This window comes from Crocuta crocuta, unplaced genomic scaffold, assembly GCF_008692635.1.
Source record: "Crocuta crocuta isolate KB4526 unplaced genomic scaffold, BGI_CrCroc_1.0 scaffold348, whole genome shotgun sequence".
NCBI lineage: Eukaryota > Metazoa > Chordata > Mammalia > Carnivora > Hyaenidae > Crocuta > Crocuta crocuta.
The window spans coordinates 1,478,920-1,494,513 of record NW_027529573.1 but is presented as its reverse complement, the minus strand read 5'-3'; the positions used below and the strand labels follow the sequence as shown (position 1 = coordinate 1,494,513).

The 15,594-nt window shown below is 56.8% G+C and overlaps 1 protein-coding gene across 2 annotated transcripts in view; it reads left to right on the top strand.

Moving 5' to 3' along the window:
- The window catches only part of SMTN (smoothelin), a 20,519-nt gene extending 5,024 nt beyond the window's left edge, over window positions 1–15,495 (top strand). The window contains exons 3-20 of one of the 2 annotated variants that reach the window (XM_077761579.1): window positions 332–432; window positions 524–602; window positions 698–795; window positions 1,695–2,015; window positions 2,104–2,176; window positions 2,775–2,846; window positions 2,926–3,447; window positions 3,637–3,809; window positions 5,758–5,850; window positions 6,947–7,099; window positions 7,187–7,262; window positions 8,345–8,509; window positions 8,607–8,669; window positions 8,890–8,956; window positions 9,869–10,042; window positions 10,240–10,357; window positions 10,944–11,095; window positions 15,190–15,495. In XM_077761579.1, coding sequence (XP_077617705.1) covers window positions 332–432; window positions 524–602; window positions 698–795; window positions 1,695–2,015; window positions 2,104–2,176; window positions 2,775–2,846; window positions 2,926–3,447; window positions 3,637–3,809; window positions 5,758–5,850; window positions 6,947–7,099; window positions 7,187–7,262; window positions 8,345–8,509; window positions 8,607–8,669; window positions 8,890–8,956; window positions 9,869–10,042; window positions 10,240–10,357; window positions 10,944–11,095; window positions 15,190–15,340 — 2,651 coding nt within the window. In that variant the 3' untranslated portion in view covers window positions 15,341–15,495. Of the gene's footprint in view, window positions 1–331; window positions 433–523; window positions 603–697; window positions 796–1,694; window positions 2,016–2,103; window positions 2,177–2,774; window positions 2,847–2,925; window positions 3,448–3,636; window positions 3,810–5,757; window positions 5,851–6,946; window positions 7,100–7,186; window positions 7,263–8,344; window positions 8,510–8,606; window positions 8,670–8,889; window positions 8,957–9,868; window positions 10,043–10,239; window positions 10,358–10,943; window positions 11,096–12,044; window positions 12,211–15,189 lie in introns of those variants that run through there. The other variant, XM_077761578.1, reaches the window with a different exon arrangement.
- Window positions 15,496–15,594: the final 99 nt, after the last annotated feature.

The window sequence follows — 15,594 nt, the reverse complement described above, 5'->3', positions numbered from 1 at the left end:
GGTATTGCCAGGGTTCAGCTTGTGTTGTGCAGGCAGGCACGAGCACCGGTGTGTCTGCTGTGGGCATGCAAATGGCAGTATAGGCAGGCATATGGAATACACAGGGATGTTTATGGGCATGGACCACTCACCAGTCATGGAGTCCTGGGCATACCCACATAGATAGCACGTCTGAGGCTGTGGTATTAGTGCTCACGTACATGGGCATGCATGTGCCAGCATGTGTAGGCACAGCATATACCTGCTCATCTGGGTACCCTGTCGTGGCCCCTACCCTCAGCCCACATCTTCCCTGACTTGCCTCTGGCATAGGAGTTATAGTGATGATGTCCCTGCAGCTCTCAGCAGCAGGAGGCGGAGCAGCGAGCTGCTCTGGCGCAGCTGGCCGGGCGGCTGGAGTCCATGAATGATGTGGAAGAGCTGACTGCACTGGTGAGGCCCAGGCCAGGGCAGGGGATGGGGCAGGGCAGGTGAAGACCTGGACTCCACAGTCCAGCACCTGCGGCCTGCTTCTCATCCATAGCTGCGAGGCGCTGGTGAGTATGAGGAACGCAAGCTGATCCGAGCTGCCATCCGCCGCATAAGGGCGCAGGAGATTGAGGGTATGTGCCCTGCCCTGGCCCTGCCCTGTATACTGCTGCAGGCCACCCACAGCACCTCCTGGCCACTCACCTGACACATTTTCCTTCCCTTCCAGCTGCCACATTGGCTGGGAGGTTGTGCAGCGGGCATCCCAACAGTGGCTCAAGAGAAGAGAGCAAGGGGCGGGCAGCACACAGGCTAGAACGGTGTGAGGTAAGGAATGTGAGCAAGGTGGGCGGGTAGCCCAGTGTCCTGTGCGCACAGTTGCCAGCAGCACAGAGCACCTAGGTGTCTTTGCTAGATTGGTACTTGACGGGGTGGGGAGGTTTTGGGGGGACACTAGGGCTCTATCTCACATCTCTGCCTAGTCTCTTGGGTAACCTCCGGCCATATGTCCCCCAGTCCAGACCTTGTGTCTACTCGGGCCTTCCCCTCAAAGCCAGACTGTCTACACAACTCCTGAGTGTGTCTCCCTTACCAACCTGCTGGCCTTCCCACTTACATAACTACATTTCACCCCACTGTGGCCATCCAGCCTCCACTCAGTAGCCAATGCAATCTCCCTGAAATGCAGATCTGACCCTGGGTACCTCCCTAGCTTAAACCCATCCTGAGGCTGTCCCTCTCCATCCAGACAGCCCACATCTTACCTTGGCTCTACATATCACACCCCAGCTAACTCCGTGGAGCACTGTTCTCCAGAGAGTATGGGTGAGAGGTCAGGCCATGGAGGTTCCCTCAGTGGCCAGCAGAGGCCGCTGGTCCCGGTCCTTGAAGAAGCTCCCCACCCCAACCAAGCTGCCCACACGCACGCACACACACACTCTGATTAACCAGGCTGGGATCAGGGGTCAGAGGCCTCTGCTCCTGGGATCAGTTAAGGCTGGGAGTCCCCAGGAGGTCTCCTGTCATCCCCAATCCCCCTTGACCAGGCAGTGCCAGGAGGTTAGGAAGTGAGTATCAGAGATCTCCCATGGAGATCCAGTTCTAGTGCCCATGCATGTGCAGGTGTGCCCACAGGAAGCTATGCCTAACCCCTCTGCTTTGCATGCCCTGCCCTGGGCACCTGCCAGCCTGGGGAGCCTTGACTATATCCTGTGGGTCTCCCACAGGTGCCAGAGCGAGAGAAACAGGAGCAGCAGGCAGAGGTCCCAGAGTCAACCCCAACCCCCCAGGACACCAGCCGGGATGTGACCACAGTGACACTCCTGGTGCGGGCCCCGCCTGGGGGCACACCCAGCTTACCTGCCTCACCCGTCAGTTCACCTACCACTGCTTCTCCTGAGCCTCCACTAGAGCTTGCTGAGGCCCAGTGTCCTGCTGCTGAGGTTGTGGGCAGCTCTGAGCCACCCTCCAGCCCACCCAGGGCCACCAGCCCTGAGCCCCAGGAGCCACCAGCCACCCCCAGCACTGAGAGGCAGGTGGTCAACAAGGTGAGTCTGGATGAGGGACAGGGATGCCAGGCAGGTGAGGTCCTCAGTTTGGGAGTCAGGCCCTGCCCATGCTGTGTTTCCCCTGCAGCTCCTGCCTGGCCCCACAGAACCCCCAGCTGTCCAAGGCCTCACCAAAGATCCCTCCGACACAAAGAGAGCAGGTGAGGGTCCCTGCAGGAGTAGCTACAGGCCTCCCCTTCCCTGTCTGGAAAATGGGCTCTAATGCCTAGACAGCTTCAGTTCCTCAAGGGGAGGCAGTCCCTGACACTCCTCCCACTGCCCTGAAGTGTCCCCACCCCCAGCCTGGCCCTCCCCACCCCCCACCCCATGGCCAGAGGCCTCCCTGCAGCCTTGAAAGGCAACAGGCCTCAGGCACATTCTTTTCCCCAATAAGGGAGTGCGCCCATCTCCCAGCTGAGGCCATGGGCAGTGCTGGACAGGGGGGGTGTCCTGCATCCCCATCAGCAGGGAGGATCTGGGCACCCTTCCTCCAGCCCAAGCCTAGCCCCGGCCCCCAGGAGTGTCCAAGTCATCCTAGGGTCAGTGCAGGAGGAGAAGGAGGAGCCTATAAGAGAGATACAGCTGAGTGGGGAAGCCAGGAGCTATGGGAGGTACAACGTGGGACCGGGAGGCTGAACTACAGGAGGTGATTGGGAAGCTGAAGAGCTGTGGAGGAGAGAACTATGAGAGGCTGAACCCCCATATCCACTCTCCTCTATCTTTCCTCTCCTGGCTACCGCCATCTCTCTAAATTGACAGACCTGGCTGGACCCCGTTCTTGCCAACGCTCTCTGTCTGTGCTCAGTCCCCGCCAGCCAGCCCGGAACCGAGGTACTACCTATTCCCACTATTGCAGACTTGGGAAGTCCCTGTCCCACCCAGCCACTGATAACCCTCCTGTCCCTTCTAGAGCCTACCACCCTTGCCAGTGGACTTTCCTCATTCCAGCGGGCTGGCTCTGTGCGGGATCGTGTGCGCAAGTTCACATCTGATTCTCCTATGGCTGCTGGGCTTCAGGAGGGTCCACCCCGGTTGGTCCCGGGTCCTTCAACCCCCACAAGACTCCTGGGCCCCTCCCACATCAGCACTACCCCTGCCTCCTCTACCAACAGCTCCTCCTCACGGGGCGCCAGTGACACCTCCTCCCGATTCAGCAAGGAGCCACGAGGAACAGCCAGGCCCCTGGCCCAGCTTCAGAGCTGCCCCCGGGAGGAGGGCCCCAGGGGGCGGGGCTTGGCTGCCAGGCCCCTTGAAAACAGAGCAGGGGGGCCCGTGGCCCGCTCAGAGGAGCCCAGTGCCCCGCTTCCCGTGCCTGTCGGCACTGCTGAGCCAGGGGCCAGTATGAAGACCACATTCACCATCGAGATCAAGGATGGCCGTGGCCAGGCATCCACGGGCCGAGTGCTGCTGCCCACAGGCAACCAGAGGGCAGGTAGGCCTCCCCGCTGTCTCCCCACTGCTGGGGATGAGTGTTTGCAGCCAGCTCTGCACATAGAACAAGTGCTATGGTCAGGCTTCAGGGTGTCTCCAAAGGGTGTGCTGGGAACAAGGGGCACCATTAACCTTGGCTGGCATTACCCTCACCCCAGCTGATCTAACAGTAGCCCTTCTCCTCCTCCAGAACTGACGCTGGGGCTACGGGCGCCTCCCACCCTCCTCAGCACCAGCAGTGGGGGCAAGAGCACCATTACCCATATCAGCAGCCCTGGGACTCTGACACACCTGGGTAGCGTCACTCATGTTACCAGCTTCAGCCATGCCTCCCCTGATAGCCGGGGAGGCTACAGCATTAAGGTGAGCCCCTTCTTGCCCCACTAACGTTGCCATCCATCAATCTTATATAAACTGTTTTAGGATGTAGGGCTAGCAAGGTTCCTCTGCTCCACTCCTCCCTGCTGCACACATGGGGAAACTGAGGCCCAGAGAGAAAAGGTGGCTACCTATAGTCCAGAGCCAGTTGGTGGCAGAACTAAAGGCAGACCCTAGTGTACTAGCCACTAGGTGTTTCAGAAGCTTACTCTGTACCGGCCTCAAGTTTCTCACATGCTGATCTCTGGTCTTTAGTCCAAAATTGGTTGGATGATTCCTAATGAACGGATGGGAAAATTGAAGCCCAGAGATGGTGGTGAGGGCTTGTGCCATCTTCCTATGGCCCCAGTGCCCCTGTCCCTACCCCATACTGGAGCTCAGCCCCAAGAAGCAAAGCCACTGATCTGCTCATCCAAGATCAGCCTGGCCTGTTAGGAGATTGGAGATTAGTGATTACTATCTGCGTCAACATCTCTGGGGTGGGGGTGGGGTTGAACAGAAACATTGCTGGGGGGACAGGAAGGGGGTACCAGTCAGGTGAGGCAGCAGCCTCGCAGGTGCCACGGGAACTGAATACACCACACCCTTCCATTATTCATTCCTGAGCCTGGGATCAGCTGGCTGGGAGCTCCGCTGGGGAAGGGATCCCCAGTGGGCCGCCCGACTGCCCAGGTATGTCCTCTGTGCTGCACCTGGAACTGAATGGAACTTTGGTTGAGGTGAGCCAGCTAGAGCCAGCTTTGGGCCTTCTCAGGGGTAACAGGGAGAGGGTTGGGGGGAGAAAGCATTCTTACCCCCACAGAGCAGGACTTAACCACTCTCTGCCAAGGGAGTGAGGGGATGGTGGCTGAGGCCCTTGGGGTGGGTGGGAGGTGCAACAGTGAGCCCTGCATATGATACCACTAAGGCACCTCAATTTCCCCATCTAGAATAAAGGGGAAGCAGAAAAGTGCCTAAAATGTGCTCAAAGTCTGTGGTTGGATCCAAGCACCACCGGCAGGCCAGAGGATATTCATCTCAGAGACAAGATACTTGTCGTATCAGATTGCTCAAAGTCCCACCTCTCTGTGCCTTCATTTCCCCCATTTGTTCAAGGCTTTCTAAAACAGCATGGCATGAAGGCAGGGGAGTGCAGGCTCTTGGAGTCTGGCAGACTGGATCCTCAGAGCTAATGCAAATGGTGGTCCAGGCAGGCCCATTTCTTACTTCCTGCCTCAGTTTCCCCATCTGTGGGGCATGGGGCCCTGGTCTAGGTAATTCTTGAGAAGCTGTGTAGCTTTGCTGTGTTGCCAGTCTGTGATCTCTGCAGGGCTAGGGCCAGGGCCAGGGCCAGACCTGGCGGTCTGCCTGCTTGGGCAGGCCACCCCTCCCCCACCATCCCCTCCACAGGGAGCCCAGAATAGGTTTCTATTTGGGCCACAGCCCCAGCTGGCGGGTGGCAGGCTGGGAGTCTGGGAGGCCAGCAGGGGCGGGGCAGGCCCACTGCCCTTGCCTTCGCCCTCAGGCCAGCTGCAAAGACTCTGACACTGCCAGCCAGAGGCAACTGTCCCTACCACTGTCCCCATCGTCATCCCGCCATAGAACCCCTGCCATCACCATGCCGGGGGTACCAGGGCCTGGGTCTGAGCTGGCTGCAGCACTTGAGGAGCGATTGGGCTTGGCGTTGGAGGAGCTGCGGGCAGTGGCTGAGGCAGGCCGGGCGGCAGTAACCCAGGCAGCTGAGGCAGCTGCCTCGGCCATGGAGCCAGTGGCCCGGGCAGCTGAAGAGCTGCGGGTGGAGACAGCAGCACTGAGTCGGCGGCTGGATGCACTGGGCAGGCAGGTGGAGGTGCTGAGCCTGCGCCTGGGGGTCCCGCTTGTGCCTGACCTTGAGCCTGAGCTGGAGCCCAGTGAGCTGCTCCTGGCTGCTGCCGACCCCGAGGCCCTCTTCCAGGCGGCTGAGGATGCTGGGACCCCCGTGGCCCACCCGCCTGCCTTCAGCACCCGCCGCCGCTCCTCTGCTGGCCCTGCCCGCAGCAGCAATCTCGTAAGTCCCTATGGGCTGGGGGGAGAGGGGTGGTTTTGAACAGGTTCTGTCCCTGCTGAGTGACCTTAGGTGTGCCACTACCTTCTCTGAGCCTCAGTTTACCTATCTGCAGAGGTGACTGGAATGCTAGTGCTCCAACACTCAGGCAAGAGGGTGCCAGGCTCCTGGCCCTGAGGCATGCATAGCGGCTGCCCTAGCAGCCCCTGGCCAGGGCCCAGCCCCCACCCCCACCCCTTCTCTCCCCCAGTCAGGCTGAGTCTCCCTAAAGCAGCTGCCATCTCAGCTCTCCTTACTCTTACAGCAGACTGAGAGGCCCTGCCAGGAGAGGGGCTGTGACAGTCGGGCTGGGGGATTGTCTGCAAGTGCTTAGAAGATGTCTTGGGAGGGGTAAGGTGCTAGGTTGGGGCTGCAGGCCCCTTAGAGGGTGGTCCCCAGTGTGGAACAGGGAGCAAGGGCAAGCTTTAGAGAGAACTTGGCTCTGGGCAGTCCCAGTCAGACACCTGGTCAGGAGCCCAAGGGCCCTGGTCCAGCTCCTTTGGGGTGTGCGTGCGTGCGTGCGTGTGTGTGTGTGTGTGTGTGTGTTTGTGTGTGGCATGTGCTGCCTGGGCTCTGGACCAGGAGGACCCAGGCCTTGGGAACTTCCAGGACACAGCACAGCCTGCCTGGGAGGACGCTGGGAGTGAAGTAGCAGAAAGAACTCAAGTTTAGGAGTTAAGCTTAGCTCAGACCCCAGGCTATGTCACACTTCTAGAAGGACTGCAGGCTAGTCATGCAGCTACCCTGAGCTTCAGTTTTCCCTTATGTTAAATAGGGACAGTAAAATCCCTAGTGCTTATTCAATGCTTACTACCAAATGAAAATTACCATTATTGGCACAATTAATTGTATTAATGCAATTCTGGGTACATGGGAAGCCCTAAAACAAGGCTATCAGTGCCTCCAGAATAATCATCTTTGCGCAGGCAGTTTGACTGGTTAGTGGTTATTTCCAAGGCTGTGCCAGCAGACCCAGGGCTCACGGTCCCATGTCCACTGGGACATGGGTGGTTTCATCCACACCCTTCCTTAAAGTCCATGCCCTCTCCCCACCCTGCAGATGGAGCCAGAGCCAGCAGAGCTCCCCTCTGTGGCAGTGGAAGTGGCTAATGGTGCTGAGCAGACCCGGGTAGACAAAGCACCCGAGACGCGGAGCCCACTGAGCGCTGAGGAGCTGATGGCCATCGAGGATGAAAGCATCCTGGACAAAATGGTATGGCCAGATCTGGTGGACTAGGGGTTGGCAGGAGGCAGGGGCCAGCAGGCGCCAGGTGGGTAATGACAGGGGCTCTATCCGCAGCTGGATCAGACTACAGACTTTGAGGAGCGGAAGCTCATCCGGGCTGTACTACGGGAGCTCCGACAAAAGAAGAGAGGTAGAGAGCCTGTTGCCCCACCCTAGATCCTGTTGCTCCATTCCCCAGCTGTTCCCTTTACTCTGGGGTCCATTCATGGACCTGCTAGTTCAGTAACTGCCCTACCCAGCTTCTTCTCTAGACCCAGATGTTCCCTTGCCTCCTTCTCCCTGGATCCAGCTTCTCCCTTCCCTAGCCACATCTCCCACCAAACCACCCCAGTTTTACTGTCCCCAACCAGCTTCTTTTCTCCTTCCCAGACCCAGTTACTCCCTCTTCTAGCTGCTACTCCTTGGATTCCATTGTTTCTCCACATACTGCCAATTACTCCTTCCCTGAATTCAGATACTCCTCCCAGCAGCTGCTTTTCTCTTCTTGAGTTCCACTGATGACCACCGTAGCTCTGCCCCCACCCAGCTTCCCTTTCCCTGAAGCACAGCTACTTCCTCCCTGGACCCAGCTATTCATTCCCTCGGATTCTAGATTTATTTCCTTCTGTAGATACTCTCTGAACTTAACTGCTGCCTCCAGGCCACCTGGCTCCTATGCCCGCCCACCTACTTCTTTAGGCCCAGTCACTCCTTTTGCCAACTTCTCTCTCAACTTGTCTTTCCCTGGATTAAATTACTTCTCAGGTACCTCCAATTACTCCTTCCTTGGATCTAGATATTTCTTCCTCTAGCTGCTCTCCTCCCACCTAAGACTCATTTAAAGACCCACTCAGCTACTAGCCTCACTCAGCTGCTCCTTCTGTGAATTCTGCTACTTCCTCCCTGGAAGTATATTCTGCATATTCACTCGGGAAGCTACTCATTCCCATAGAAATTCCCTTCTTGGATCTAAATACTCCCCCTTGGAGTTCAGCTATTCCATATTCCCTTGTTCTGCCTGAGTCCATTGCCACACACCACCTCCCTCCCCCACTCCCTGCCAAGTTATAGCTATCCCCTCACCCTCAGCTACTCCTAGAGAGGGCCCTTGTCCCCCATGTCTTCAGTACTTCTAACAAGTTGCCCCCCACCCCATCTTGTGTGCCCGTGCATATGTGCTCTGTGGGTGATGGGTGGCCCTTCTGGGCCTGCATGGGGCATCCCCCGGCCTAGACCAGCGGGACAAGGAACGGGAACGGCGGCTGCAAGAGGCACGGGCCCGGCCAGGGGAGGGCCGTGGCAACACAGCTACTGAGACCACCACAAGGCACAGCCAGCGGGCAGCTGATGGCTCAGCTGTCAGCACTGTCACCAAGACTGAGCGGCTCGTCCATTCCAGTAAGAGGCCAAGCAAGGCTCAGGGCTCTAGGTGGGAATATATCCACCCCACTGGCCCCATGGCTCACATTCTTCCTCTCATCCACCACCCCTCCAGATGATGGCACACGGACAGCCCGCACCACCACAGTGGAGTCAAGTTTTGTGAGGCGCTCGGAGAGTAAGGCCGCCTGGTGTCGCCCTGTGCCTGACTGCCTGCCCACTTCTTCAGACTCTTCCTCAAGCTCTCTCTCCGTACCTTCATCTGTGTGTCTCTGTGTCCAGCAGTCACTTTCTCCTCTCTGCCTGTGGCTACCACCATCCCCCTGCCATAGTCCCCTGCCCCATCTCCTGTTGTCCAGCCCAAGCCCTCACCCTGCTCCTCTTCCCCTTTCTTGCAGATGGTAGTGGCAGCACTATGGTGCAAACCAAGACTTTCTCCTCTTCATCATCCAAGAAGATGGGCAGGTGAGCACAGGTACCCTTCCCTAGACCACAGAGGAGCCAGTGCCATATGGGACCTCACTGTATACCCATTCTGCAGAGGGGTAGACCAAGATGCTTTGAGGTGATAAGCATTCAGCCAGGGAGAGTCAGAATAGGAGTCAGACCACTCCTGCTCCCCTTTTGATCACACCTAATCCTCAACCACACCACTGAAAAAGCCAGAGATTTGCTCAGGGTCTCACAACTCTGAGTGGCAGTGATAGCTTGAGCCCTTAGGCCTGCCTGCCATGGAACTGCCTGATGGCACTGCCACTTCCCAGTGTCTGCAGACCGCATCCCATGTCACTGAGCACCTTTGCACTTTAGCCCCATGAGGGAGGAATATGCCTCTATCATACAAAGTGTATTAAGGCTGGTAGGATCAGAATTCAGACTGGAACCACAGGCATCCAAGAACTCTGATTTAGAGAGACCTGTGTTCTTGCACTGCCCCCATGCCCTCTGAAACCTGAGGCCAGGGCCCTGTTTCCTCATCTTTAGTGGAAATGATAAGGGTCCCTCCCTCCTTGTGAAACTCAAAATGGCACAAAGGAAAGGCTCTATAGACACAAATTATTATTATTATTATTATGCTGGTGGGCATTATTAGTTTCTAGTGCCCAGAATCTGAACTCATCTGTAACTTGATTATGCAGTGAACCTCAGAGACCTCCCCAGGTGCCCTGTCTGTTGAAAAGAGTGGCTCCCACGTTCTTCACCTTTGAGCCTCAGTCTACTTTGTAAAATGGGTATAATAAGGACCCTCCCTTGAGGGCTAGCTTGTGGGTTGTGGATACACAATAGAGTGTAGAGTCTAGAGCACAAGCCCCCTCCCTTGGCAATTGGGGGTCAAAGTTCAGGAGCAGGCTAACAAGTTGCCTCCCAACCCCCCAGTATCTTCGACCGCGAGGATGAGGCCAGCCCACGGCCCGGCAGCCTGGCCGCACTAGAGAAACGCCAGGCAGAGAAGAAGAAAGAGCTGATGAAGGCGCAGAGCCTGCCCAAGACCTCGGCCTCCCAGGCGCGCAAGGCCATGATTGAGAAGCTGGAGAAGGAAGGCGCCTCTGGGTGAGAGGCAGTGGGCGGGGCTGGGGCGGGGCCTATTTAATGACCGCATGGAGCGGGGTCACAAACGGGAAAAAGCCGTGGAAGCTGGGCTGGGAGGGGCCTGCAGGCCTGGGAAGGCGGGGCCTGGAACCCACTGGGTTGGCCACCACGGCAGCATCCCCTATAGTCTCGTGACCCATCCCGATGTGACCCTGCAGCAGCCCTGGTGGACCCCGTGCCGCTGTCCAGCGCTCCACCAGCTTTGGGGTCCCCAACGCCAACAGCATCAAGCAGATGTTGTTGGACTGGTGCCGAGCAAAGACACGTGGTTATGAGGTGAGCTCCACAAGGCCAGGCGGCTTGGCTTCTTTCTCCCACCCCCAACCCCCACCTTGCAGCTCTGCACCTCCCTCTTGGCAGAACTCCTTACCCCCTGTACTTTTCATAGTCCCCATACCTGGCAGGGAGGATGGAAGCCCTCTTTTGGGATGAGGAAACAGACTCAAAGAGAACACACAACATACCCTAGATCCAAGAAAAAGTGATTGAGTGGGAGGGTCTAATGAGGGCCCAGTTCAGAGCCAGATCTCACCCTTGGAGTTCCCCCTTATTGCTCTTGATGGGGGTGGGCGTCAGGAGACTTGGTAAGTTAATGTAAGTAAGGAAAGGAGTGAAGGAGGCATAAGCATGGTCTTAGCTGGGTGGTGTGGGCCTCCTGGTTGCTCTGTGCCTATTAGTAGTAGAGAAGGGAGCTGACAAACTGAATTAAAGGATGCTCGTGTTCCCACTGTCCATCCGCTCTGAAGCTTTGGACAAGCTACAGGCCCTTTCTGACCCCAGTTGCCCTATGTCTGGAATGTCAAATGCTGGGGGCAGAGAAGTCATAGGGAAGCTGACCAGTCCTCCCACCACCCATACATAGCATGTGGACATCCAGAACTTCTCCTCAAGTTGGAGTGACGGGATGGCCTTCTGTGCCCTGGTGCACAACTTCTTCCCTGAGGCATTCGACTATGGGCAGCTCAGCCCACAGAACCGGCGTCAGAACTTTGAGGTGGCCTTCTCATCTGCTGAGTAAGTGTGGGCCCCAGCCCTGCTGGTGTCAGCTGGGCATCTGTGGCTGAGCATCTAGGCCAGGCCCAGCTGCCCCAAGACCCCTTGGAGCTGGCCAGCCGCACTGTCAGACAGCGGCTGAGACCCCTTCCCCAGAAAGCCCCTGTCCTCTCCACCCTGCCCACCCGCTGCTGAGTGTGCCAGGTGCCCGCCGGAACGAAGGAGCCGCCGGCCCGCCTACCAGCCCCAGCCAAGGCCCACCAGGTGGCCCTGTCCATGTCCCCTCCATCCTCCCTCTGCCCCCTCCTCCCTCTCTCTCTCCCTTTCTCTGTCCTGCTCTCCTCCCACTATCACCAGAGCTTCCTGCTCCCACGGGATCCCGGCTGGAGATTCCAAAAGGAGGCTCCTGGCCTGGGCACCGTGCCCATCCAGCCTATATAGGTGTTGCCAGAGGCTTATATAGGACATCAGCAAGCCCTCCACTTTGGAATCGTTGCCCCGTCTGCTCACCTCACCCTCAGCACCCTCCATCTGTCTTTCTTTCTCTCCTTTTCTCTTTCTGTTTCCCCCAGATTTCTTCCTCTTCTTCTCCCCCACCTCCTCTCACGCCTCCCTCACCCCCCCTCCCTGGGGCACAGCCCTCCTCTCCAACCTCAGTGCCAACGCCATTGCCCCCCACCCCGTTCCCGCTTGACCCAAGAGTTCTCTGCACCTATGACTGGTCTGGCCCCCCACCCCTGTCTGCATTGCACACCATTAGTGATGGGTAGTGAGCGGCACGTCCACCATGGGAAAGGGGCATGCGGGGGGGCCGGCAGACTGCAGCACTGAGAACGTAACTGAACTCTTGTCTCTGTGTGTATGTGTATGTGTGTGTCTGTGTTTTCCCCTTTCTCTTCTCTGCCTCTTCCCCCTTTTCCTCTCCTGGGCCCTGCCTCCCTGCCCCTTCCCGGCCCCCTACCCTCCCCAGGACCCATGCGGACTGCCCGCAGCTCCTGGACACAGAGGACATGGTGCGGCTTCGAGAGCCTGACTGGAAGTGCGTGTACACGTACATCCAGGAGTTCTACCGCTGTCTGGTCCAGAAGGGGCTGGTAAAAACCAAAAAGTCCTAACCCCTGCTCAGGGGCCCCACGGTGAGAAATGCCTCCTGCACTGTATGCTGGAATCTGCTCAGAGGGGCCCAGAGAGAGACCAGGAGGTGGGTGGTGGTAGCAAGGGGACCCCGAGAAGAGCCAGAAGGAGCCTAGCAGGCAAGACCATTCTTCTAATGGGGCAGTGATAACCCACATGAGCAGGACTGAGATTGAGGAATCCCAGGAAGGAATCCCACAGGAGGCACCTGACCCGGCCTGCAGGTCAGGACAGCTATCTGAAAAAAGTACAAACCAAGCTAGAATCTTAATAACAAATTCAAGCTAAAGAAGGGAGAGGGAGTCCCAGGCAGAGGGATGAATCTATGTACAGGGCTGGAGACAAGAGAATGGAGAGTGTGGCATACCCAGGAAGGGAAGGAAGTTTAGTCCGGGTATGAAGGGGAGGAGGGAAGGAAGTTTAGTCTGAGTATGAAGGGGAGGAGGGAAGGAAGTTTAGTCTGGGTATGAAGGGAAGGAAGTTTAGTCTGGGTTTGAAAAGAAGGGGCCACAGGAGTTTGAACTTCCTAAAAACCTAAAAACAAGAGTCATAAAAGAGTTCCAGAGAAAGGATATATGTGGTCTGGTTAGCTTCTAGAACAATGCCTGGGTGAGGGGTGGGGAGTGAAGGAATATGCTAGATAGCTGGAGCAACTTAGAAGTAGGACAGGCTTCCTGATGGACCCAGATGGAGGGGGGAGAAGGAGGCTCAAGGAAGCCTTGTAGGCCTCCAGTTTGGGCACTGGGGAATTGGTAGTGCCACACTCACTGGAGAGCTCAGGAGCAGGGCCAGTTTAACAGGAAGATGTTTCTGGTTAGGGATCTGAATCTTCAAATCAGCTATGGCATTTTCTCTCTAGTCACCTTACCTCATGACCACAGTAGGAATTCAGGTCCTGAGCTAATTGTCCATTCCAGACAAGTTGCTCAGAGACAGGAGAGAGGTGGTCAATGTCCTGGAGGTTTTAGGTCAGAGACAGGGCTAGAAACTAGAACTCTAGACTCCCCACTTACTAGCACTTTTCCCTACTCCATCACTTTTCCCACCCATTGTGCAGAGAGAAGAAAAGTCAAAGGCCCAGTAGGGAGGGGATTCCCCAGTAAGTCAGGGACAGAGCTAGGGATGCACTCAGATGCCCCTCAAGGCCTGGAGCCATGTGGGGAGCAGCCCACGTGTGTACACGTCCACGCAGAGAAGCCGTGCAGGTGAGAGGAGGATGGGTTCGGTTCTGTCTCCAGGTCATATATGGACTTAGGAGCTGCTGCCCAGCAGCCTGGCCTGTAGGGAAAGGGCCCAGCCCATCCCTGATCCAGTTGGAAAGTGTGACTCAGCTGTGCTGTTGCTCGAATTGCCCTCTGTTTGGCCTGTCACTGGGGCAGCTGAAGGCCTGAGTTGTGAGCCCCAGTGTAAACAATGGCTTTATAAGGTCTCCAGGGAAGACACCAGAGGTGGGAGGGAGCTCCACATTGGGGAGCCCAGGGGAGATAGCCAGTTTGAAGAAACTGCACAGAGAGAGGCTGCCTTTTTTGCCAAAGTATAGCTGAGGAAATAAGTCCAGTCTGGGGCAGAGATGACCCCCAAGGGCACATAACACATCAGCAACAGTCAGAAACCCCCTCACTCATCTAAGTGTTCTCAAGGTCTCAAATGAGGCAGAGAATTTGTTGCTGTAAAGATGAAAAAACTGAGTCACAGAGCAGGGCTTTATCTAGTACACACAGCTGGTAAGGGGTACAATGTGAACTGAAACAGAGATCTTCTGCCTCCCAAGCTGCTTCTGTGAAAGTGTCCAGGTGAGCTAGGTGTAGGCCCAGTCCTACCACGGTCCCAGGTTTGACCTTGAAGGTACAAGATGGGAGGTAGTCCTGGGCCCTTTGTGTTACCAACAGGAACAGTTCTTCCCTGTATACCTTCCCTGCCAAAGGAAGCTCAGTTAACATGGACTTGTGGGAGGGAGCAAGGCAGAAGAGGTCTTGCTTTGGGAGAGGAGGGGAAATGGAGCCAGGGAACAATCTCCAGCTTTAGAGCTCTGTGGCTGTCGGTTGCTTAGTAGGTGCAGCCCATTCACCCCAGAGTGGGGAGATGACTCTGCAGTAGGGAAGAGGAGGCTCTGGACAGGTGACAACACCCAGAGCTGGGGCACTTAAGTCCCAAGAGGCCCAGCCTTGTACTTCAAGCCCTTGTTCAAGCTATAGGCTTGAAACAAATGATTTCTGCTCTGTGACTCAGTCTCCCCATCTGTAACATACGGCTGATACTCTGGAGGATGACAGATGGATGGTCCCACTCTTGAGCATGTTGTAGATGGTCCTGTCTGTATTGGTTGGGACCTCATCTGCTTCCCCTGCTCTACCCAAGGAGGGTGGTAAGGGTTAAAGAACTAAGAACACACACACACACACACACACACACACACACATAAATACACACACACAGTCCTCCATCTCCTATAACAGGGTTGTCCCTGGGGCAAGGACAGGGGTTCACAGGCCTCTCTACAGGAGGTACCAGGCCAGGCATCGGAGAGAGGATCACTGGGGTGGGTCCTGGCTGCAGGGAAAGACGTGCCATTGGTAAGGCCCCTCCAATGACCCAACCCAGAGGCTTGTGCCAGCTGGAGTGTGCCATTGAAGGTATGCAGGAGGTGGTCCTCTAGAGAGAACATGGGTGAGGTCTGGAGTCAGGAACCCCCAGGGCTAAGGGTCGAGACCTGCACCCTGCGGGGAGTGGGATGGGGCGTGGCTCTCCTCCCATCTCCACCTCCACCTGCCAGGCCTAGTTCCCCATAGTGATGCCTCTAGGCTTGGGTCAGTGGGCCCTGGGGCTTCCTGCCTCCCCAGAAAGCTTTTATCCCTTCACTCAAGAATCTGGAGTTTATGGAAGACCAACAGGCTGCAAGCAGTGAAAAGATCTCTGAATAGAGGGTAGCCACATGAAACAGGGCCAGCGCTGACAACTATCCCCGTGACACCTCCCTGCAGGATGCTGGTGGACTGCGTGCCCCTGGTGGAGGTGGAGGACATGATGATCATGGGCAAGAAGCCGGACCCCAAGTGCGTCTTCACCTATGTGCAGTCACTCTACAACCACCTGAGGCGCCACGAACTGCGCCTGCGCGGCAAGAATGTCTAGCCTCCCTGCCCGCATGGCCAGCTTGCGGCAAGCTGCCCCCACCATCCAGGCACCGTCCCATCCTTGTGCGCCTGCCCACTGCTGCCCTTTCTGTGTCGCGACACCTTACCCCGCACACACACACTGCGTTTTGATAAATTATTGGTTTTCAACGACCCCGACTCCTCTCTGCCTCTCTTGGGGGGTTGAATGGAGGGCAGCTTGGCAAGGTGTGCACACATCCCCACTCCAGCAGCCGAGCATTTGGGGATGCT